Source organism: Zootermopsis nevadensis, unplaced genomic scaffold (genome assembly GCF_977971745.1).
Source record: "Zootermopsis nevadensis isolate Lab colony 2312 unplaced genomic scaffold, Znev_1.0 Znev_ptg000021l, whole genome shotgun sequence".
NCBI classification, from domain to species: Eukaryota; Metazoa; Arthropoda; class Insecta; order Blattodea; family Termopsidae; genus Zootermopsis; species Zootermopsis nevadensis.
Window position 1 is genome coordinate 15775230 of NW_028259153.1, and position 23844 is coordinate 15799073.

The 23844-nt window shown below is 40.7% G+C and overlaps 2 protein-coding genes across 3 annotated transcripts in view; one reads left to right on the forward strand and one right to left on the reverse strand.

The window, feature by feature from the left end:
• The window catches only part of tio (zinc finger domain-containing protein tiptop), a 310616-nt gene that overhangs the window by 39827 nt on the left and 246945 nt on the right, over positions 1 to 23844 (forward strand). The window lies entirely within an intron of this gene.
• Positions 1 to 23844, reverse strand: part of LOC110835400 (uncharacterized) — a 50365-nt gene that overhangs the window by 20172 nt on the left and 6349 nt on the right. Inside the window, exons 2-8 of the mRNA XM_022075562.2 lie at positions 10639 to 10730; positions 9621 to 10420; positions 8989 to 9486; positions 8400 to 8687; positions 7229 to 7803; positions 6036 to 6366; positions 5014 to 5318 (exon numbers count right to left, since the gene is read on the reverse strand). Coding sequence (XP_021931254.2) covers positions 5014 to 5318; positions 6036 to 6366; positions 7229 to 7803; positions 8400 to 8687; positions 8989 to 9486; positions 9621 to 10420; positions 10639 to 10705 — 2864 coding nt within the window. The 5' untranslated portion in view covers positions 10706 to 10730. The remainder of the gene's footprint in view (positions 1 to 5013; positions 5319 to 6035; positions 6367 to 7228; positions 7804 to 8399; positions 8688 to 8988; positions 9487 to 9620; positions 10421 to 10638; positions 10731 to 23844) is intronic.

Here is a 23844-nt window from a genome sequence, read left to right on the forward strand (position 1 = left end):
GAAAAAGTCACGATAGAATGTTTCACTGAAAAGTTGCTAAACTGAAGAAGATGATGGATACTGGAATCCAAAATGTGCTACATGTTCTGCCCATCACACTCTCCTTGAACTAATCACGCTAATAATATTTGATGAAAAATATAAATTAAGAACCCTCTCATTATTGAATCTCCTGCAGCCTTTAGGTCCAAATATTCTCCACTGCAACTTACTTTCAGACTCCCTCAATCAGAATTAATGTATAAAACGAAATTCTACATCCATAAAAGAGAACAGATAAAATGTAGACTAGCGTATCTTAATCATTACGTTTATGTCTAATGCTAAGTGTGTAAAACATATATATTTATGTAGACTACATATGCCCCGCCAACAAAACAGGCCGATGACATAGCATAAATCCTTTGAAAATGTGACAAACAACAAACCCCTTGAAATAAAAGTAATTAAAAATTTACTCATCATGAAATTATTAACACGTTATTTCGTAATATGCAAGCTTAGAGGAATCTATTTCTTATTCTATATTAAATTTGTATCGACGTGCGAACGATGGTCGTCGCGACGACCGGTGTCCGGTTGCAATAATCGTAAGTCATGGCGGAGGGTAAGTTGCGTTAGGTCAAAGGTTGATTAGATTTGGGTAGAGGCGAGGTTATATTAGGTTCGTTCAGGTTAGGTTAGAAGAGGTGAGGTAAGTTTTAGCTTTGGTTAGGTAAGGGATGATGAGAGTCGCGGTGATAGGCGTCGGGTTATCAGCGTCATATGGTATGACTATGCTCGTCCTGGTTCAAATATTTTGAAAATCATGTGCGGAAGGGAAAATGAAGTTCACACCTTAATCTGTATAGTTAATTCTTTATGTCTTAAAGTCTCTAGACAAGAAATAATTCGCCTCATAAATTATTATTAACCCTCGCCTAATGAAATTATTCTATAAATACTTTCCCAAACATAAAGTTATGATGTATTAATGCTCAAATTTCCTTATAATGATGCATAATTCGGCATTTTACGACTGCAGTGTTCAGTATGTTTTGGTTTTACGACCTTTCTTTTAACGAAACTTCACATCAACTCGTTTTATCTAGTGAAAATACAGAGGTTCAGTACCGAAAGCGTTTGTTTTTCGATTAAACGCTGGCACTACAGCCTTTGGAGGAAGGCATTATATAAGAGAACCCTCGACTGTTTGCTGTGCTCTAGCGTTCGTTATGCAGCCAGACACCGCTGGTACGTAATGCTGAATGTCACCAGCGTCCTTAAACCGCAGCAACCTTGTTTTATTATATGAAACGCCATATATTTTACGTCGCCTCTCTCACACTCATACAAAATGGCTGCAATGGTGGGATCGTGGCTGCTGTTAACTCCACTGTTGTTGACGTAGGCGAGAGAGTTGGTCGTTGCCATTCTTTGGCTAACCAGAGATCCTCATTTCCCATGATGACGAGCCTTGGATTTACTACTGTACCACCCGGCATATTGCACGCGACCTAACACGGTTTTAGCGGTTTGCTGCTCGTTCCAGTCGTAATATATACAAAGCGCAAGCTTGTTATGAACGATCATGGTTTTTTATTTGTAATTCATTTCCTATCTCTGTCCCTCTCACTAATGAATGCTACGTTTTGCAATGGAAGGCATTTTTGTTAACGACGGCGGCTTAAATTACTACGCGAAGAAGTGGCGACAGGTAATGGCTGTTGCCTTCCGAATTGTCGAAAAGAACCGAGGAAATAACACTAGAAGGGTTGGTCTTATATTGCTATTTGTGTCACGTCTTAACTGCATAAGTGAGCGACAGCTCCGATGAAGCGATGAGGAATTAAACATGTTACGTAATGAGGGACTGTGTAATTTACAACACTTAGATAATATTGGTAGGATGGCCAATCATTGCAGTTTCTCGGCAAGTCCTTCAGAATGCATAAATTATAAAATGATTGAAGGTTACGTCAATAGATTATGTGGGCGAACATTGCCACAATTACTGAAAAATCTTAAAACCAAGAGGATGTTGGATTTCTCTGTACCCTAGGTTGCTGTAGCGACCAAATTACCGGTTATACTAACAACGGGTTTTCATGGTTTTGTTTACCATTATCAGGAAAATGGATAGAATATTTCATATGAAAATGATGTTTTTGTCCATATAGTATTGTAGATATTGACTGACGTTTATCATCAGGGTCATCACAAGCAGTAAGCTCCTCTGAAACGTCGGTCAGTAAGCACCAGACTACACGACGCAACAAACCATTAGACAGCCAAATTCATACTCGTCGCCGTAAGAACCTGAAATCTCACCTGTTGCTAACATGCCTTGTGGCTACACTTTAAACAGTTTCTTTGAATTAGATCTATTATAATAGTCCCATCTTGTCTCACGGCGAAGATAATAATCAGGTTTGTCTTCCAATTAGGAACACGGATGTGTCAATGATATTTTTCGTAGTATTTTTTAAATTACAGAGTAAACGTAGATTAAAGTGCGAAGTTATTGTTCTAGTACATTCTGGAGACTAAGAAATGAGGCACGGTATTAGAAGTAAAAAAAAACACCCTAAGAATAGAAAGGGCAGGCTAAATAGACACTAAGAAGAGAGACGTGGCATCAGTAGTAAAAGAGACCCCGAGAAAGGGATTTGGAAGGACAGGCTAAGTGGAGTCTATGGAACGAGTGATAGCAGCTGTTCAGAAAGAGGCAATGAATATGAGGTTTAGAAAACAGGATGAAACGCAGACAGGGACAAAGGGACGGAGTCAGTTGTAAGAGAACTGCATTTGCATTTCCGAGTAAACTGCCTTGAAACACTTGCAACGTGTTCTTCTCTCACAGCAAGAGACTGGTTTTGTAAAGTTCTTTGAATATAAGAGACTTACACGAGAAGCCAGTTACGTATCAAAGACGAATATAAATATAAAGCCAACATTTAAGATCAGTTTGCAATGGTGTTTTTCAACGTTCGGCATTTTGGTGCAAACGTTGAAAAATGGAGTAAATGTATTGCAGAAGGGCGAAAGAGAACGCTGGTTGAAACAAATAAAAAGTTTGTCCAGAGACAATGGTAGGGGATGACGGGTGGAATGCTGAAGTTTTCACACAGATTATACCACCTTGATAAGCACGGACGCGCGGAGGAGTTTATATGTGTACATTTGGTTGACCACATGAATGATAGCATGCACTGCACTTATCGCATTATCGTTCTGCTAGAGACACTCAGTACACATACTATATTTTCACCATTCATACAAACTTGTGGCATGTGTGCAATCGCGGTATTTAGTTCCAGTCACGTGCTTAAGGATCTACACATGACGGTCACTCACGAGAAATTAGACGTTGTGAATTATAATAAATAGTATTAAAAGTACAGACAATTATTGCGGTAAATTATATGGTTCTGAATGGTTTAAAAGTTACAGGTTTCATTAAGACTAGTCTTAATATAAAATGTTTTAAATCATCGTTAATATGCGGGTATTAAAATGATTCATTATCTAGCTTCATCAAGCCGAGACTTTCATACGTTAGCGACGTTTCACTTTTTAATGTTGCTGTGCAAATTAACATAATAGAAACTGTTTATTTCAAAAGAACTGTCCCCAAGGGCTGCGATGGCAGAGACATTGCCTATGTACCACAATGCAGCCATATTGTCGCACTTTGATAAACTACAAAGACTAACAAATTTTTTCTTGCGTCATTAAATATCGATATGTAAAAATAATTTAAAGAAACGTTGTTGATATTAATAAGGTATGATACATTTTACACCACCTTTCGTTTCCAGAAGCGTTCCTGAATGTAGATAGGCCAAACATTTATTTAAATTAATGCAAAAAAGGAGCTTTATTAGACCGACACGAATAGTATTCAAATTCGCCCAACAAATTTCGGTGTAGATCTCCTATAAGAAATTTAATGGAAATAATACATTCAGTAGTTTAAGTCAGGGCTTCGCGGTTGTGAGTTATCGTACGTAAAATTAGTAAGTCGGTTAACAGCAACATTTTTACAAAGACGGTGTCTGATGTGAAAGGAAACTCACAAAAAAGAGGCTTAGAGAACTATGTTATGTGAAGTACGATAACAGTGCACCAACCAAAAGCCAGACGAACTTAAAATGAAGGATACGTTCACGGATGATTGTATCATTAATCAGATATCATGTGGCACTTTGAAGTGTTGAGCTGCAAAGAATAACGCAGACATATCACGATTTGCCCGCGGGTAAGAACACGATCACACCTCTCAACTGCGTCACTTTGCGCTGCGCTCTGTAAAGGCCACTGGCTGCGGAACGAACAGATCTACAGAGTCCTGCGCTGTTTACCGACGTTCCCTTAACTGTTTAGGTCAGTGTTTCTAGACCTGCGAGTCTTAAGCGTGGCACGACTTTATGAAATGAAGAGATTTCAGCTTCTCGAGGCGGCGAGTATAAAGATCGTTACTTTCTGAGTCGTTGCGCCGTGTAGTCTGGTAGTTTGCCGACGTTTCAGAGGTGCCTACTACTTCCATCATCAGGGCCCTAATGATAGAGGCATCAAGCACCTCTGATACGTCGGAAAACGAAAACCGGACAACACGGTGCAGCATCCGAGAGGACAGACATCTTCAGGATAAGATCGACTGCAATTTCTTGACCATCGCTGTTCTCGCCAAGTCTTCCAGTAGTGGTCAATTATTAGTTCTTGTATATCTCCAAGAAGTAAAAAAGAAGAAAGCAGCGGTTCTATGAGTTCACTGATAAACGGGAACGCAACTGTTACTTCCCGGCTCGCAGCAGGAACTGTACGTCTCACTGCCAAGTGCTACAAGATTTTCCCGATAAGAGTGAAATATCGCTACAAGAAAACTAAACAATCAACTTAACTTTTTTTTAAGAGGTGCTGAAAATTATGTCCCTGTGACAGCTGTGACCCGGTTTATCAGCGGACAGCGTATACAACGCGCAGGGTTACTTTTGCGACACTCTGTATAGGCAATCACAAGTGGGTACTTACTTGAGGAAGAAATTCGCTCCGCACACAGCGCACAAGAAGGATTTGTTGCGCTGGGTATGTCTCAGCCTGTGCCGGTCCATCGAGGTCTTGTTTGTCGTCTTGAAGGAACATTCCTCGCACGCGATACTCGTCTCCGTGCGATGTGTTTGTTTCACGTGTGTGATCATGGACGATCTGTGTCCGAAACCACGATAACAAAAGGTACACACGAACGGGCGTTCTTGTGTGTGGGTTCTGAGGTGGCATCGTAGCGTCGCCTTGCGGAACACTCGCGTGCACAAGGGACATTGGTACCTCATCGCCTTCTGCAACAGTGGGAATGAGAATAAGCTATAGCAGGATGCATTCCAAATCATTCCGAACATCTGGAAAATGTATACGCACTGCATTACCTATACATACTACATCATTGTGTGTGCATTATAATATCGTATCACCGGATAAACTGACCTGATCTGGGAAAGGCTACTTGGCCACGTAAAATACAACGCATTAGAAATACTGTACTCTTTCGTCTGTATGTTATCTGAAAAGTTACTAAATTATTATTCATATATATACACACACATGACTTTATCTGAGCTATACAGCATCTTTTTTGATAACTGACACATTACTCTGTATGTGTATATATATATATATATATAAAATAAGTTAATGTAATGCTTGTAGGCGTATACATAATAACCGATGGTACCAAAGAGAAAATTTTATATTAGACGTTTCTTTTTATAGATATTTTCTGATTTATAATTAATCTCTTTAGGCTTATATATATGTTACTCTAGCTTATTACTTTATCTGATGTAGATAGTAATTTCAGTCGTGTCTACAACCCGGTTGAATGCTTTACACGAAGACAACTACGTCACCAGAAGTGTTTTTCCATCGAGGTTTATAGTAACACCCTGTTTCATCTCAGTCGCCTGCGCAGTCTTATACAGTTGTCAAATCTACGTATCACAGCAATTATAAAAGAGTGCTAAAGTAGAAAGCAAATATGCAAAGGAATCACAGATTACCTGAGCCTGGCTGGTGGTAGTTCCAAGACCGGTCTCTGTACTAGACGAATCGGTAATCGATTCTCCGTGCAGGACCTCGTGGAAGAGGAGCTCAGCTTGTGACTCAGTGCGGTAGGAGCACTGACTGCACGTTACAAATCTGCATTCGCCGTCCTCCTCATTTTTGTTGCTGTCTGCAGAAGTACTCGGCACTGGAACCTTCTCCGGCACCTGCTTTCCGTCTGACGGCGAGTCCGATTTGATTTTGTCGGTCCTGAAGACGCATGCTGACTCTCTGACGTGACGAGACACTTCCTGAGGCAATGTGAACGTCATCCCACAACGCGCACACCTGGAAGACATCAGCGGCTCAGGATAGAGTCCAATGACGTTCTTTTGTGGACATAGTAAAGAACATGTATTTTCCTTAAAAGGAGAGAGTTTGTTGGCTGAATTAAGAGCGTCACTGTATGAGCACTTATTATGAGTGAACGCCAGCCTTCCATTGGACATTTTTAAAATGAAGATGGTGAACAAACCGCCACTGGCCTGACCAAGGATAAGACGAGCAGATAGTATGAAGGAATATATACAATTAGTGGATACAGATAAAGGAATTGAGTGTGGGAAAACGGAGTGTTTAGCCATAATAAGGTAACCTACAGTGTGGAAATGTCTCTGGTTAACGGATGATGGTTAAAGAGAAACTGGGTTCTAAAAATAACAGAAATAACTAACGCATGTTTAACAGACATTAAAGCCCAGCGCAATGTTTCTGAAGCTTCCTGGTACCGCGGAGCCCTTCCCCCAAATTATCTCATACATTTTGATTAAAGACAATACACACTGACTAGAGTATGGAAAGACGTAGCAATAGCTTTCTCGTCATGTTTTTACTCCAGCGTGGAAATAAAAGGTATGGTGGAAAGAAGCTTAAAACTAACAACAATAACAACAAACTAAACAAAAATAAATAAATAAATAAAAGAGTGGAATCTACTCAACTAGCGGACACCAAAACATGCTGATACCCAGGGGTTCGTGGGTCTCAGATTGATAAATACTGGCATAGAGAATGGAAAAGGAAAGAGGATGAACGATTTGAAACAAAAATATCGCAGTGATCACGATAAAAAAAAAGAGAGTACATTTGATTCTAAGGAAAAAAAAGCCTTCATATGAAGCTGCATTTTCGAGGGCCGGAACAGCTGTACCTGTACGGGAACTCGGCGTGCTGCTCACGAAGATGCGTCTTTAATTGCAATACGTTTTCAAATTTCTCTCCACAGTGAGGGCAGTTCTTCGTGAGGACTTCTTCACTCAGTCCCCTGTCCCTTCTACTTGCCAGGGCCGAGTATTTGTGCTGCTGACTCCGACGGTGCAGAGCAGCTTCCTCCGCGGAATCAAAGTTCAGGGAGCATGCACTGCAGAAGTAGGCGCCCTTCTTCTCCGCTTTGTGCGTGTGAAGAATGTGGCGCTGCAGAGAGGCACTCGAGCTTCCCACGAAGCGGCAGTCGGAGCAGCAAAAACGCTCCTGGTACACGTCAGAGCTGGTGCTGGAGTCGTGGTGTCCTGCCCGCAAAACATGCCTCCTTAGCTGCGCGTTGTATCGGAACTCTTCGCCACAACTGCCACAGGAAAGGACTGTCCGCTTGCGGATCACTATGGGAACTGATCGGTTGATGACGGCAACAAGTTCCTGGTGCACTGGACCCTCAATATGGCACTTCATATCTACAGAGCTTTCACATTCGTACTTGCAGAATGAACACCAGTAACGACCGCTCACCTGCGAACATACGTGCACATTGTAATCTGTCTTCGAATGAACTATGAAGAGACTATTTCATTTGGGAAAACTTGCTTTTCCTTAAAAGCCAAATACTAAAAATATGCAAATTCAGTCTGAAATGAAACATCAGCTTAACGCAAACCTGCCTTTACAGTAAAACTTCTTTACTTCCATGAATTATGTGATGGAAACTGACAGTGGATTGTGGATAATTTAACGGAAAACAATCAATTTCATTGCATATTGTTTTCTGTTCACATAAATTTATTCTGTTCCCTTTTTCCTGGAATTTATATTTATTTTTGGAAGGAACATTACTGTGGGGTACGGCAAGAAATTAAACCTGATCGTCAATAAAATATACGCAGACAACAGTAGTGGACTGCTGAAAAAGAAAGGAAAGAGGAAAGAAACAAGAAGAAAACAATGGAAACAAAACTGAACATCATTACTTCTCGGTAACGGGGCATTGTATCATAACACGAACTCCTTACTTGTGATTTGGTTGATAAACACGTGCAATATATTTTGTGCGACACTTTTGTCTAGAAATAACATGTGAATTACATCTTACTGAGAATGTCATTAATTACCATGGTGTCGGTACGCTCGTGCTCCCGGGAGGTCCAGTGCTGCTTGAAGGTAGCCTCGGTGTTGCAGTAGAACTTGCAAGGGCTGCATTGGAAGGGTGCCTGGCGCACCACACTGTGGATATTGTCCAGCACAAGACTTGCAGCTTGTGGATGGCCTGACCTCGCCTTCCGGCAGTGGTAATGTGACACCAAGTGTTTTCCCAGCAAGTGCCTTAACACTTTGGAGCTGCAGACTTCGCAATGCACCTCGTCGCGGCGTCTTTTCGGTTTCCTTACGGGACCTGAAATCTGTAAACACACGTGTAGCGAAACATGGATTTCATTATTTATTTTTAAATTTCCGATGACATAAATCTTTGCATTAAGAAGTAAACATAAATGAACGGTATGTTATTAATGATATTCTAATATCGCTATCGAATTTCCGCAGCTCAGTGTGATGTGGTATATCGGGGCACGGTTCTATCATTGATTTTCTTAAACAAACAAAAAATATTCAGACCATATGCGACAAAACTTGTTAGCGAGACATCTCGTGTTAGGCATAAAAGGACTTTACTTAGAAAGAAGTTCTCGAAGATGCACTTACTGTCCCGGAGTTCAGCCTTCGTCTCTTGCTACGGGACCAAAGTTCGCTGTTGAGGTATACTTCGGTTCGCCTCACTGTCCTCTTATCACTTCCCCTGTCATTCGAGTCGCTCTGCGCCTTAAGCGGGTCTTCTTCTAGCTCCCGCTCTTGTAGAGTTCTTTTGAAATGCAGTTCTGATAACAAATGCCTCTCGTAGAGAGTCCTAGAGCTCAGTCGCCTGTTGCACGATCCACACCAATACTGAATGGTGCTGCCTGACTTCCGGAGAGGTAGAATCAACAACATATTGCCCATACTGCCACCCTCTGTGATACCAGCGTCTTCTACACTGTCATCCAGACGGACCTGCTTTCCCGGTACCCACTTACCACTTGTGTGACCTGGAGGAGGTACTCGAGATATTGTGGTATCATTCATTCCAGTCGCATTAGAGTTTCTTTCTCCAGTGTTTTCATGAAGCACATCATCTTCTTCGTCTGAATTTTGTCCACGGCAACCCTGCAAACAATTCAGTGTAATTTATCTCTTTGTGGCTCTGAAACGAAAAAAAACAAAAAAACCTGCCAGATTGCAGGATGCAAAATCCAGAAGACGGTCGCCGCTGTGAGAACCTGAAGTCTCAAATGACTTACCTGTTGTGTGCGAATGACAGCCTGATTCGGTAGAGTGGGCTTCCATTTGCCTCCAGTGAAATGTGGCGGGGGATCTGCCGCGACGGCAGAACTTCCGGCGCACTCTTCGAGGAGTAGACTCCACCCTCCTGTACTACTACTCCCTCGATATTCTTCAGCGTGTGTGGAAGAAGACGACGTCCTTGTCCAAGACGGCGGGGATCCTCTCGTCAAGTCTCCAGGCTTCCATTTTCCTCCAGTATGTGACCTCGGCGGACAACCATCGTCTTCTTCGTCCTCGTCTTCATCTTCATATTCTTCATTAGATTCCTCCTCACAAGCTGAGTCTTCGAGATAGCTTCTGTCCACAGCTGACTGCATGATATTATCGCGACTTTCCGTCTTCATGAGACACGTGCTTGCTGCAGTGTCCAAGTCAGTTGGTGCGGAAAATAGTTCCGTCGCCATATTCCCAAGAAGTTCACTGTCACTTTTCTGTTGACTTGTGAACTGGGCGTCACGTGACGAAGTGTTGGCCAGAATCGCTGCGGAAGCCCTGCTTCTTGTTACCACACCGCAGGCAATTTTGACGGAATTTCCTGAGGAATTTACTGTAGTTTTCTTAGCACTACTTTGGAGTTCCAGTGAAGAAAAGAAGTCATCTGCTTTGAGGTTGGGATTGTTGTCTATGTGTTCTGGAGTCGTGGTACAATCTTTTGGAACAGATTCGACGTCAACTTTGATAGGAGCATTCTGAGGACGGCTGGTGGAATTACTGGTGGCACAAACGGATTTCCGATGTTTGACGTAGTTGTCCAAACCTGTGACATGATACACACATATTAAAGTACGACAGCTAACCATTTGCTTTACCCACACATGGATTTGTTTCAAGAGCGTTCTTAAAATCGATACGAGACGGAAGTTAAGTGAAGTGACTAAGCGAATAATTATTAGCTTTTCAAAGACGACCCTAGGCCTTGCAGCTAGTTGAAGGTACAAGCATAATTCACCAAGCACTTGATATGGTGATACGTACCAGTAATGGTTGTCCGGCATTTGAGACAGATGTGCGTATCGTCATCGATGTCCTGATCTGCATCCATATTGTTTCGTCCTCTGAAAGATATGCTGTGAAGAGAAATAATGTAGTAGAATCATTACATTTTACTGCAAGGAACATGTTTGAAAACTGTTAAGCTGAGAAACTGACAGCCACAAGTAATTCGGTGACAAAATTCGACCTCAGAGTGAGACAGCAACGTTTACCCCCGTGTTTATTGACACATAAACATATATGAATTCATTAACGTTTTCAAAACGGACGTGGGTAAAGGGGATTTGAAGGGGACCTCTGCGTATACCGCAGTACGGCAGATCTGCTGCTACTAGTATAATGAAGGATCGTGCAGGAATGTCCGAGATTAACTTGGAATGAGGCCCCGTGTCCTGATGTGACGATGATATATTGGCCAAGAACGAGGGAGACGTGGCCCACTCATATAGTCTCGAGCTTTGCCTCCCTCCGCCCGTGAAATATCGCGCACAGACACGCAAAGCATCGCACAGACAGACTAAAGTAGAAGTGCAAAACGAATAATTTAGTGGCTTTCTACTCCCAGTATGTGTATATTCTCTGCAACATGCGCAAGTATAATATAGGAGACAGAATGGCGCAGTGATTTCAAAAATAGGTAAAATAGGCCTGCTCGTTATTTAGGTCAAATGTTTAAGTCTGAAAATGACCCCGTGTTTGCGTGTTACCGTTCCTGTCACTGGTTCCGTTTCCTCTTGTGACGTAGGTTGGAAATTTAGTTCCATTTCAGTTCCCAGATGGTGTATTCTTATTTGTAAGGTTATTGCACACGAAGTTTACATAATGACGAGATTAACTCTATAACTGATATTATTATAGTAGTTAAATTGACCCTTGAAGGCCAATTTGTGACTATATTCAACAGCTGATATAACAGTAATTAATTCTTCCTTTTCCCACAAAAACATAATTCACAAATTTATCCATGTAATTGTTGAGGCTGTGATTTGTTTGACGCATAGACTAAATGTTTAAATATTATTAAGACGAGCGTTTGCTTTAAAGAATTAAGGACGGTTGTATGGATAGAACATGCAGCACGCTTAAGGGAATGATATATGCATTTAAATTTTAGCCGGAAAGTCACAAGAGAAGAGATTATTTGAGAAACCTAAACGGAGAGGGGAAGAGCGTATTAAAAGGATCTTAGAGAAATAGGATGCAGATTTGTGGACTTGATTTGACTGACTTGGACAGAGTCCAATGGTGGCTTTTGTGAACATGGTAATGGAACATTGGATTGTATAAAGCCGGGGAATTTACTGACAAGCATTGCAAGATATATCCTATTAATTAGTTCGTTAGTTAGTCAAGCTGCTAATCAGTGCGTTACTTCGAGTCATAGATGTGGATCAGATTTAATTCGCAGAGGAGGTGTCTCTTCCTCCCGATCCTTACTTCCAGTGTCCGAGCGAACACGCCACAAGGAGACAGCTGTCCGTCAATGCAGCTTGTGCACAAGGAAGCAGCGAGTGACCGACCGATCGATGTGGTAGCTCGTTATTCGGACGACACCCTCGCCTGTCTAAAACTCGTCAGGAGCACGAAGCAAATCTAGAACGGGATGCTTCGTCTCTGTCTATACGCAGAAGCTGTCTCAGTCGGATTGCAAGTCGTCGCGACGTTGTGATTATCGCGTCTTTTGCTTCTTATACACGCGCTGAGAACCTGCACTACCTAGCGGCCAGCACAAGAACGAACAAACATCAGATCCTTGACCTGAGAAATGTGTTAGAAGTTATAACTAATATTGCGAACAATTTGTTGGGAGATTTGAGGTTCTCACGGCGGCGAATATGAAGATGGCTGTCTTCTGTGTTGTTGCGCCGTGTAGTCTGGTGGAAGTTTACTGATGTTTCAGAGGTACTTGCTGCCCCCATCATCAGCGCGACCTCTAAATCGTTGGTATTCATCTAGCAGACACGGCGCAACGATCCAAAATACAGCCATCTTCAGTTTTTTAGGACCTGCTGAGTACCACTATGTACTCATTCCATTCACCGAACGTCTGCTATAAAAATAATGATACGGTATAAATTCCTGGTGTTTTGAAGGATCTTACAAGGCTATCGTAGAAATGTTATTATGATGGTAGATCATAATTATATTGGACATTGTTCATTGTCTAAAGCAGCATTTTCGGGAAGTGTGAAGGCCTTATCGGGGGCTAATTATAATATGTACAAACACATTGACAAATGTCCACGTTACATTATAAACATAAAATAAATTGAAAAGGTACTTAATATCTGTCTGATAGGATTACCAATAATTATTTGTTCAAATTGCAAAATTACATTTAAATAGTTTTGTATTTACACCAAACTATCCTTAGACTAAGCTCTGGTCTGAGGTATATTTGATACACTCTACGTGTCCGGTGTTTGCCCTGCTCCAGTGTTCAGGCGATTATCATTATACAGATAAATCTGTTTTAATCGGCGTGTTTCTACATGAGTTCCAATGGGATCGGACCTAGAACCTTTTTAATGGTAGGCGTATTATTAATGACAGCCTATATTAGCATCAATCTGTCGTAGCGGTTGATACACGTCGTGAAACGACTGACGAACAAATAGTCCGGCTCACGACTTGCAAACTCTGAAACCAATAATTTTTCTCTCGTGAAACCAAACACTGTATGATCCATCTCTTAGTTCTCAAGAACCTGTCAATGGAACATATCTGCGGCGGCAGCCATTTGTACCTCTTAATCGATCTATCGATCGATGACTGACTGATGACAAATACGAAACTAGCATCTAGCTTATAGTAGTTAAAAACTGCTTGGTTTTGTTTTTGTGTGCGCGCATCGCTTGTTGTTCTTTTCCGTTTGTCTCTTGGGATGATGGATCCATTACTTTGCCAAGATCCGGCTGATAATTATAGAGAACCTTTATATATATGTGCTCTAACAAAAGGAATTAGTTGGCCAGGTTATCTCGTAATGACAACTGGAAGGAAACGAAAGGAAATAAAAAAAGCTAACCTCGGAGAAGTGATGGAACGGGTGAAGACAGGAAGAAGGTTTCTGTCAAAAAGAAGATTCTAGTCTTTTCGTTGCATTTCCTCATCATTCATGAAATTCTTCGTGGCATCTATTAATTAGACTCAAGAAGGTTTGTGCACCTGTACATATGTATTATGTCCTGGACCGATATCGACCAGGACACTGGCAGCAGGCTCATCGGCTGAGGCATTTAATCAAATTTAATCATTTTCTGCACCTGAATCCGGGGATAACAGTTTAAAAAAAGTCGCGACCGCCTGTTTCCAGCTCCTTACCTATTAACCATTCATGATTACTTTTCCATCACAGTTTACTTTATGTAACCTGCACAGGTAAAACAGTGTCATTTAATAAAAGAATAACATCTTTTTATGCGTGATATCATATCCAATAGGTACCGGTTTCTTTCCTCGGGGGTAAAGCTGGCCGAGAAGTCAGCCACTCATCTCCATCTAGCGCCGAGTTTAAGACTGCGTGGAGCTATACAACCACGTCCCCATACGTCTGAATGGTATAGTGCTTTCAAAACACGAAAGATAACTTTGCCTGTACCTCACGCCTCTATTTACGAAGTGTTCTTTGCCCCTACGCATCCCCGTTCATCTTATCTCAGAGTAGCCAGTACAAACTTCTTACCACGTTGTTCCCAACAATTATTCCTGATAATCATGTAAAACTGTAAGCTGCTAACAAAGCGAATTCATACAATATTACCGTCAGGAATCTAAAGATTACCTGAAAAGCCTGGATCTTAAGCAAATGGGGTGCAAGTGTGTGAACTGGATTGAACTGGCTCAGGATTGTATAAGATGACAAGATTGTGTGAACATAGCAATGAACCTGCCGGAAATTCTTGACCATCGGCGCTGTGCCGTGTCTTTCCAATCGATTCTTAAAATAAACAAGGAAACAAAATAACACTTCCCGGAATTAAACGAAGCCGGGGAATCCCACGAAATCACGCCCTGATAAAGGCAGTTTTCATTAAAAGCGTAACGTTGTAGTTCTCTCAACTTGTATGCGTACAAGCACGGCTTCGCATAACCAGAAATACATGTGCGACAAACAGTCGTAAAAAGACGACATACATACGAGAATATTCTACTTTAAAAGCTGCACCCACCAGTCAGTTCATCTTGGTTTTGTATCTGGTGTTTCTACTTGTCGATTTTCTCTGGCAAGGTGAAGGCGGGGGGTGGGGAGGGTGTCATCTCAGTCGCATACCACTGCCAGCCGGACGCTGCCGTGGGGAGACGCCGACGACGCTTGTCTAATCGATGCGGTGTCTGCGCCGCTCTGCCTTACCACTCGGCAGCCATTACGCACCTTAATAGCTTTCCTGTAGGCCTGCTCTTGCAGCATCGCCAGGGCAAGGCGACCCACCGCACCCACACGTGGTAGGAGGACAACGAGGAACGATGAATTATTTGAGTCTCCTTTAGAAGCGACATCGAGAGAGGGGTGGAGGGAGGGAATCAAGCCCCTGGACTTTTCACAGAAAGAGGGAGACCTCGTCAGAATTCTGTACAAAGTGTAAAGGAGAAGCATAAACCCAGGGTGAGAGAGCCACATTCCAGTGTAGGTTACTGGAGACCGCTACAGCCAGACGATATGGAAAATACACTAGCTTTCTACGGATTACACGTGCAGTCATGTATAAAATATCTTACTCGACGAGAAAAGGCGTTTCATATGTAAAATAAAAATTTAACATAAATGTTTCCTGATATAATAGTAACGTCTACATTAATAGTCTATAAAAAAGTATTTCAGGTCTACTATCTTCCGAGTTTTAATTCCCAAGAATCCTTTTCAGAGCTGATGATGACTCTCTCACGTCCTCATTTCTCGAATCTCCATTCACAATTAAGTTTCTTTCAGCTGAAGATGTCTCTCGCTTCTTTATTTCCAGTCCCTTATTATGACAACGCAAGACAAACATAGGAAAACAAAATCATTGAGGATACCAACAGCCTTGAATAACATTTCATGACGATTTTGTCTGCCTTAAAACACCTTTTAATTTTTAATAAGCCACCTTCTCACATTTACAAATATGAAGGAAAGCACGCCAACCTACATGAAGAAAATAATGCAAGTGAACCTGGTGGTGAATGAATAGCAGTTAGAACGCGTTGAAATAGTTTGCAGTGAAATAGTGCAACAACCAACATCACTAGTTAAGTTACGTAAAAGTAAGGGTATAATAGAATGAAAATTTGTGACACAGAACACTTTCATTGCCTATTTACCTATGTGTGTGACTCCGCCTCTGCTTATTGAAACACATAGAAAGTCAGTTATTGATTTAGAAATGTTTTCCGGAAATCTCATGCAAAGGCGGCATTAACTTTTTACTTAAAATAAGAGTGTGAAAGGAAATGCGTTATGTAGACAGGTCAGTCCGGTCTTGATGTGGGCCCGAGCTCTCACCCGATCGCTTCACGCTCTGAACATTATTCAGCGCGCACAGTTAACACTCACTTTCACCCAAACTCACAGGGATACACCAAATTGTGTGCTCAATGTCGCGTCTAAATTTTGATATCGATTTCTTGTCCTCAGTCGATCTTGGTGGTTACAATCTTATCAGGGATCCGCCTTAGGATGTCTTTTAACGTTGAATAACGTTTATAAAATCACGGTACACTCGACGGAAACTGTAAGATGTAAGGTAACGCTGGTGTGTAACTTCTTCAAACGCTAATAACTCGAGACCTATGTAAGATAGAGAATATAAACCTATATGTAAATTAAAGAGTAAATGAAGGGCTTTTTATACATGATGTTTACTTTATTCTATAATGCGTATTTTACAAATTGTTGAAATAATTACCCAAAACATGTAATAACTATACCCTCGTTCCTTAACTTCAACCGCTTGCCACGTGTAAAACGTAAAAGTTAGATCGGACATATTGCGAGTGAAACACGAGCTTTTCAAATTTGCAAACAGATTTCAGCTAACTCTTATGGTTTAGGAGTTTTTGCCATTTATTTGGTAACAAAGAACGGTTCTAGAGCGAGTGCTGTCGGCGGATGACGTCACGTATAGATAAGATGTAAAGGTATACATTAATGTGTAAATAAAATTTTATTTCAGTACAAATATACTTCTATAGTTAAACGTTATTCAACGTTAACTAGGGAACCGTGGTTCCACTGTCAATTTTTTCTGTTTTTCTTTCATTCTTTCCTTCCTTTTCTTTCTTTAATTCTTTACTTCTCATTTTTTCCATGTATATTTCTGCCTTCCTCTATTCCTTTATTTATTTATTTACTCTCTCCTATATATATTTTGTCTTCTTTCTTTAGTTATTCCTTCCTCTCCCCCCCCCCCCCCGGACCCTTTTCAGGCGAGTATGAAAGTTGCCAGCGGTAAACCTACTAACAATTGCCAAAATATATCTTATAACAGAAATAAATAAATATTTGTACATCGCAGGATACGAACTGCATTAGTGCTACTGGAATGAGATAACGGGGAGAAATCGGTGGTTAGCCTGGCTCACGACATTATAGATCTGTGACGGTTTGTTTCTAGACACCCCTGAAGCAGAAGGACGCGCTTGTCCTTCAACTCCTCTTGGAAACTTCACCTTGAGTGACAGTTCTGTAACGCCAAAGGCATTTGTTCCCTTTCAGATTTTTTGTTTTTGTTTACTGTTGTCCAAATACCATTTCCAGTCTCTTCATTCATAAAACTGTACGCACGCCTGATAATTTCTGTAGCCTGATTATATAAAGGCCTAATTTATTTTAACAAAATAGTCTGTTCACTCTTCAGTTGTGCACTATTCTACAGGAAAGTTATTTGTTCTTGCGATTGATGGCCAAAAATTAGAACAAGGAAAATGTTTTTAGATACGTCTATATCGTGACGGAGGCTGCTTCACTAGCCTGTGAACACAATCCCATTGTTGCTTCATGGACGGAATCCTCAGTATCGGATCGTATGACATTAGACACCATCTGTAGGTGTTCCTATCAACACAATTGACTGAAACAGAGTGATGACATGGTAACTATATGAGGGCAGCTTAGGTACAAACGAAGGGCCGTAGTACCAAGTCAACAATGGTTTAATTTTCGTCTTCTGGATCGCGGCAGAGTTATTTGGCGATCATTGTACTAGAACGCAGGGTTAGAAGTAAGTAAGCCTACAGCGAGACCAGTGGATGTAGACAAAGGAAAATATGTGAGGATTCTACTTCCACCCCTCCTATTGGGAAAGATCTCTTCCTCCTCTGCTAAGCCGAATTTTCCCTCTTCTGCTGGCCGTAGCTTTTCAGTCACACTGTTGTCAAAATTAATGCCATTGAGTGAACCCTACGGAAGACGGTTTATTAACGTTTGGAACAAAGTTGTTCACAGTGGAAAAAGTGACTGTGTGACAATGAGCACAGCAATTTTGCAATGCATAGTATAACCGTCGAAAGATCTAATGTAAATACGATATAGCAACTCTGCTTACCCTGCAGTATTGGCACTTTAGTTTCTACCGGAGGGGAGGGGGAGGTAGATGCGAAAACGAATATGGCACTCTGACCCCTATCGCGGGCTTTAGATTCGTTGGTCCTAAAGCAAACCTGCCCACTTGCCAATGTTCCTATGGTAACTCGGTGAAACGAGCTCATGACTTGCGCTAAGATGGTCACGGATCGAATTTAAAGCTCGGAATATGTTTTCTTCGCAGTACTTTAATCCCGTATATCGATGACTGCTGATTTAACTGACTTGGGGCACTTTTACTCGAACGGTTATTCAGTAGGTCAACAAATGTTCTGCCTTTATGGACATCACAATGTGTCCACGCACTGAGCCAGCCAACATATGTCCATTATCTGCTCTTGTGAAATTCTCCGTCTCTGTCTTTCGAGTGACCTCTTACGAAATCTAGCGGTTCATTGGTTATCACATTTCGAAAATAAGTAAACCTTTATTCAGCTACATGGATAGCCCAGTAAATTTGTTAATTAGAATATGGGGTGAATAAGCGGGTTCGATTCCCGACAAGGACACGAATCTATGCGTGAATAAATGTGGTATGCGATTGATAGTTAATGACTACTCTTCATCAATATTTATAGCTGGCATGGGTTCCATCAGAACCTTATGTGCTAGTCTTTTAGAGTCAGTATTTTTGGACGTCCTATACACAGGCATGGTGGGTTATGTGAATTGTTTTTAGGTTCCAGTGGATTGATTTACGTCAGCAGCAACATTCCTTACCGAGCTGGAGTCAACTATAAAACGCTGAAATATGTTTTGAGCCTGTAAGACAGCTTTGAATGTCTATTGAATTTTAGAAACTGGCCGCTGCCATATATAATGAGAGTACGGGTCTTTTAGATGTACATAATATTAACATCGGTCTTCTTTCTGCGAAGAAGACAGCTCAGCAGTTTGGGCTATTGAAAAACAGAACGTTCTGTGCAATGGTCAAATAATTTCTTCTAATTTATATTTGGACAACATCTGTACCTAATAAAGTAGTGACAGATGGAAAAAAAATCACGTAATGAGGACCTTCATAACATATAAGCAACTCTGCATTGTAAAAAGAAGTAACGAAATGAGGATGAGAAAAACAGAAAATATGTCAGACACCAGAGACATGAGAATTGCATACAAAAATTTGGTCAGAATGTTTTCACAGGTACCTGTTTATTTTTTTTTATTTTCAAAATTCCCTTCCACCTACGAAATAGAATACTATGTAATAGGTTTGCATCAAAATGACGACCAGAAACGAATTCGCTGTCTCATGAGTTTACGCCGCTGCGAGGAGTATCGAAAGGAATTCGGTTTTGTAAACATCAGAGTAAAGTTCCCCTCCCCCCTGCATTATCATACACACAAACCCAACCTTTAGATTATGTCGTATAAATTACACAGTTATAATACAAGCCGAAAATCACTGCAAATACCACAGCATAAAAATGTACTGAGATACAAAAGTAAACCTCCATGTATTCAGAATCTTGTTATCAGATGGAAATTTCCACTTTAGCAACCCGAAGGCCGGACTGTTCCAGTTTCGTTGTGAAAATGGAGGATTGTATACGAGAGTCAATAACAATTAAATCCCGAACATACATTCAGTAGACCATAGGCTATCTTTACTGATAGACCTCAGGGTTTCGAGTGTGTTCACAAAATTGATACATATGACAGTCGTGACTATTTATGTCATGTTGGTTAGTAAAATAGAGTTGCTGCTATTGAAATATTGAACTAAAATGGAATCAATATCTCAGAACTGTGACAGAAAGAAATGTTTGAAACTGCATTCTCAGAATGTAAAAACTAGTTTTACCACCCATTACTGAATGTAATGAATTAACTACCGACTGTTAATACAGGTATATTGTTAATAAACTATTCTAATATTACTAAATAGCTCCTTGGAGCAGAGCCTTTTCTTGAAAAGCTAATAATATGCTAAGCTAGATAAGAAACTCCAACCTTTTATGGAATGAAAAGGTTAGCTACCGTGTTCACAAGAACCCGCCATCGACCCAAATTTCTGAGCCATATTAGTCCAATCCGTTTTAATATCATCCTCCCATCTAAGTGTAGATCTTCCGAGTGGTCTCTTCCTCTCAGACTTCCCAACCAAAATGTCGCACATATTTGTCATCTGTACCATGCGTGATACATGCCCAGATAATCTCATAATCTTTGATATGATCGTCCAAACAATATTTAGCGTAGAGTACAAATTATTGAGCTCCTCATCAAGGCCTATGGAACTCGGTTCAGCCTCCTGCAACTTCATCCCTCTTAGGTCAAAATATTCTCCTAATATTTTAATGTAGGAAGGGTAGGTAAAACACTCGAAATAAGCTTCTAACATACTTTCCCAGAAAACTGGATTCCATGCGTGTGAAACTGGAAGAAATTTAAAAACATTTGTTTCGCTATGCAACGATATTCACATATTTATTATTTAGTCTATCCTTCCTGAAATTAATTTAGGAAGTAAGTAAGTTTTAATTGATATGAATTGTCAATAAATGACAGGGGGAATTGATTTTAAATTATTAAGTGTAGAGGCCAGGTCTGCTGAGAATACACATTCCTGTTGTTTTTCAATAAAACGTCTCGTCCCTACCATGGGAATGGTTACTAGTACTGTACTTCATGAATTTTTACTTACACATACACATCACTGAGAAATTATTGTAATAAGAGTGTAAGTACAAATTAAAATGAAGACATTGACGGCAATGTAAATCTTGGGTTTCCGACTTACTGTCTTCATCTGGTTGCAAGACAGCGGAGTAGCGTGCATTCTAGATTCATTTCAGTGAGTTTAATGGGAGCAAAATCAGTGTTAAAATATCGTGACCGGCGTAATTATTAACGATGCTGTTTTTATGTATTTGTGTAGTCAGTGCCACGATAATACTTTTATAACTTTATGAATTTGAATTTGACGCTGTTCGTACTGTGCCTCTTTCAGAATACTGCAACCCCAATTCGGCCCATGAGTAAGTTAACAGAATGGTCATGCCCCTACTTCACAGAGATTATGCCCAATATGCGCAGGTTAGTTTCCAAACCGCGCATTGGAGTCTCCATTTCTGACGATTACAGTCTCAAAGAGAACAGTGCGATGAAATAAGTACAAGTGCGATCTCCGTTTGCATGTTTCGTGTGATTTAAAGGTTTAGACCTTATTTCAATACAATATTTCTGGTAGCAGAAATGGTTGTTAACTTGTCATCACTGAAATTACTTGCGACCAGTCACAACGACAGGGTCTACTTCAAATAACCTCAACACGCCGACATATTTAGCACTTTTCAGTACCACGTCTGAGACTAGCTTAAACAGGGGCCGAACACATAGCCTTTCTGTCCTCTTCCTCCATTTTTATGTAAAAACAGAAGCAGAATCCAGCTTTCGAAACGTTGTAGTTTTATAATTTTATGATATAGATGACGGGGAGAGTCCAAGTGAACAATTATATATATATTTTAACAGAGATTGTCTAGTCTGGGTGATTAAGACGTTTAGTCCATTTTAATGTTAAACTAGGCGGCAATTATTATGTCCTAACTAAATTTGATCAGTCGAGCTAGTAATTTTTATATTTGTAGACGATTAGCTATTTGCACTGTGCAGTGTGAGTTAAGATACTGTTTGTGGAGAACGCACTACTGCTTCACCGGTCTGTTAATGAGAAATCGTTGCTGATGGCTGGTATTTTATGTTGACGCTCGTGATTGATTCAGAGACGGGACAGACAGACAGACAAACGAAACTCGTTAATAGAGTTCTGAATAAGTACTTCTGTTTGTTTCAAATTATAAATATATGGGGAATGCTATTGTCTTTCGACTGCATACCGAAAGACCGAATCACTCTACAGCGTTTTATAGGACGCGTGTGGGAAAACAATTCAACTGAAGTAAAGAAAATGAACTGAATTGCTGTACTTGATGAACCAGTGTCTAATTTTCTCAAATTGTTGACGCTGGATTTCAAAAAATTCCGACCATGTCAACAGTATGGATGGGAATGAAGGCTCCTTGTGAAGTTGATTAGTGGAAACGGTTGAGAGAAGTTTCATCTCTTTACGGCAGCAAGTTCAGTTCCCCCAGGATAAGAAAAAGCAGAGATAACTTGTAAATAGGTCTTGTACAGAATGTGCCATTTAAAAAACAACCAAACAGCAATCACGAACAGCGGTACACAAATTAAGTCACCCACCCCCCTCGTGTAATATACTGTCAAAACCTTCCCCTTGACACTCGAGTCAAGGTCACTATAGGCCGCTGCTGACGAGAGAGCATGATGCATTCACGAGCAGAATGTTCATTCTAGAAAATTACACAGTGACCACAGAGCAGTTGATAGTTATCCAACTAGTAAAAAATGTATTTGCAATGGAACCAGAGTGCTCATCACTGGGTTAGTAAAATTCTGCCAATGAGTCGTATGATGGGCCAGTTTAATCCAGTTACCACCTTCTCATCTATTTTGGTACCATCCACCTCTCTCACAAACGGTCTCGCCTTCCTCGGCGTTTCCCTGTCAAAACTGTATACGCATATTTCATATCTTCTATCCCGTAATTCTGATTCTTCTTGATGTAATCCTTTCCATACTACGTACTGGTCTGAATTTATTTATTGTTTAACGAAGTTATGGTGACAGAAAAATGTCCCGAAATCTCTTCAAAGTAGGCCATTGTCGTCCCGAAATACTTAAAGTGTGCAACATTTTCGAAGGCTATATTTAATAGCTGTGTCTTTAGGCCAGTGTTTTGGTTAATTATTCATTACCTGACATTCTCTATAAATCGGTATACTGAGACCATGGTCATGTTCGTTTATTACTGCGGTGACTGGTGATATCAAAGTTGAGCACAGGCTGATACTGGGGGGAGGGGTCGTGTCCCTCCCTCCCTCCCCCTGACCCCAACATGTGTTCCACCTTAAATTTACAAGTCACCGGTGTCACTAGAATTCTCGCAGCCTGAAGAAAGAAAGAATATGACTCGTAAATTTTAAGTTGTATAAGGGGAAGGAAAGGAAAAAGGACCGCGTATGTATGTATGTATATCTAGGAGCTCTATTTTATGTTTGAAGCAAAGCAAGTGAGTAGACGACGACCGAAAACCATTGAAAGCGGAATTGTGGAGGGGCGAAGGGTACAGCACTGAAGGTAAAGAGCAATGTGTCTTGTGTGGATGAAAGGAACTCTACTACCTCACAGAGCAGCGCAGTCTGGCGTTCGATGGCTCAAACTGCGTCCGAAGTCAGAAATAAAAACAGTGGCGGAATCAGACTTTGCCAAATTTCACCACGAATTTCATCGATCAATTCATTCTGTTATCTCTGATTACAAACTGATTGAACACTGAAAGACGTACAGAGGGAAAAAAGGGAAACATGAAAGATCAAAGAATGATAGAATGAGTCATCACTTGAGATGGTTCATCAAATCTTGCTCCGTTGGCATGTGTTTATATCGACCAAAAAATAAATCTTAACACTTTAAAGCTCAGTGGGAAATGTATGTACCAATTTCTTTAACAATCAGTAACTCGAATTTTGTACTTATTATTATCATGTGATTCTTACTGCAAATAGCCATTACTTCCCGAAACAGCATTAACCAGTTGA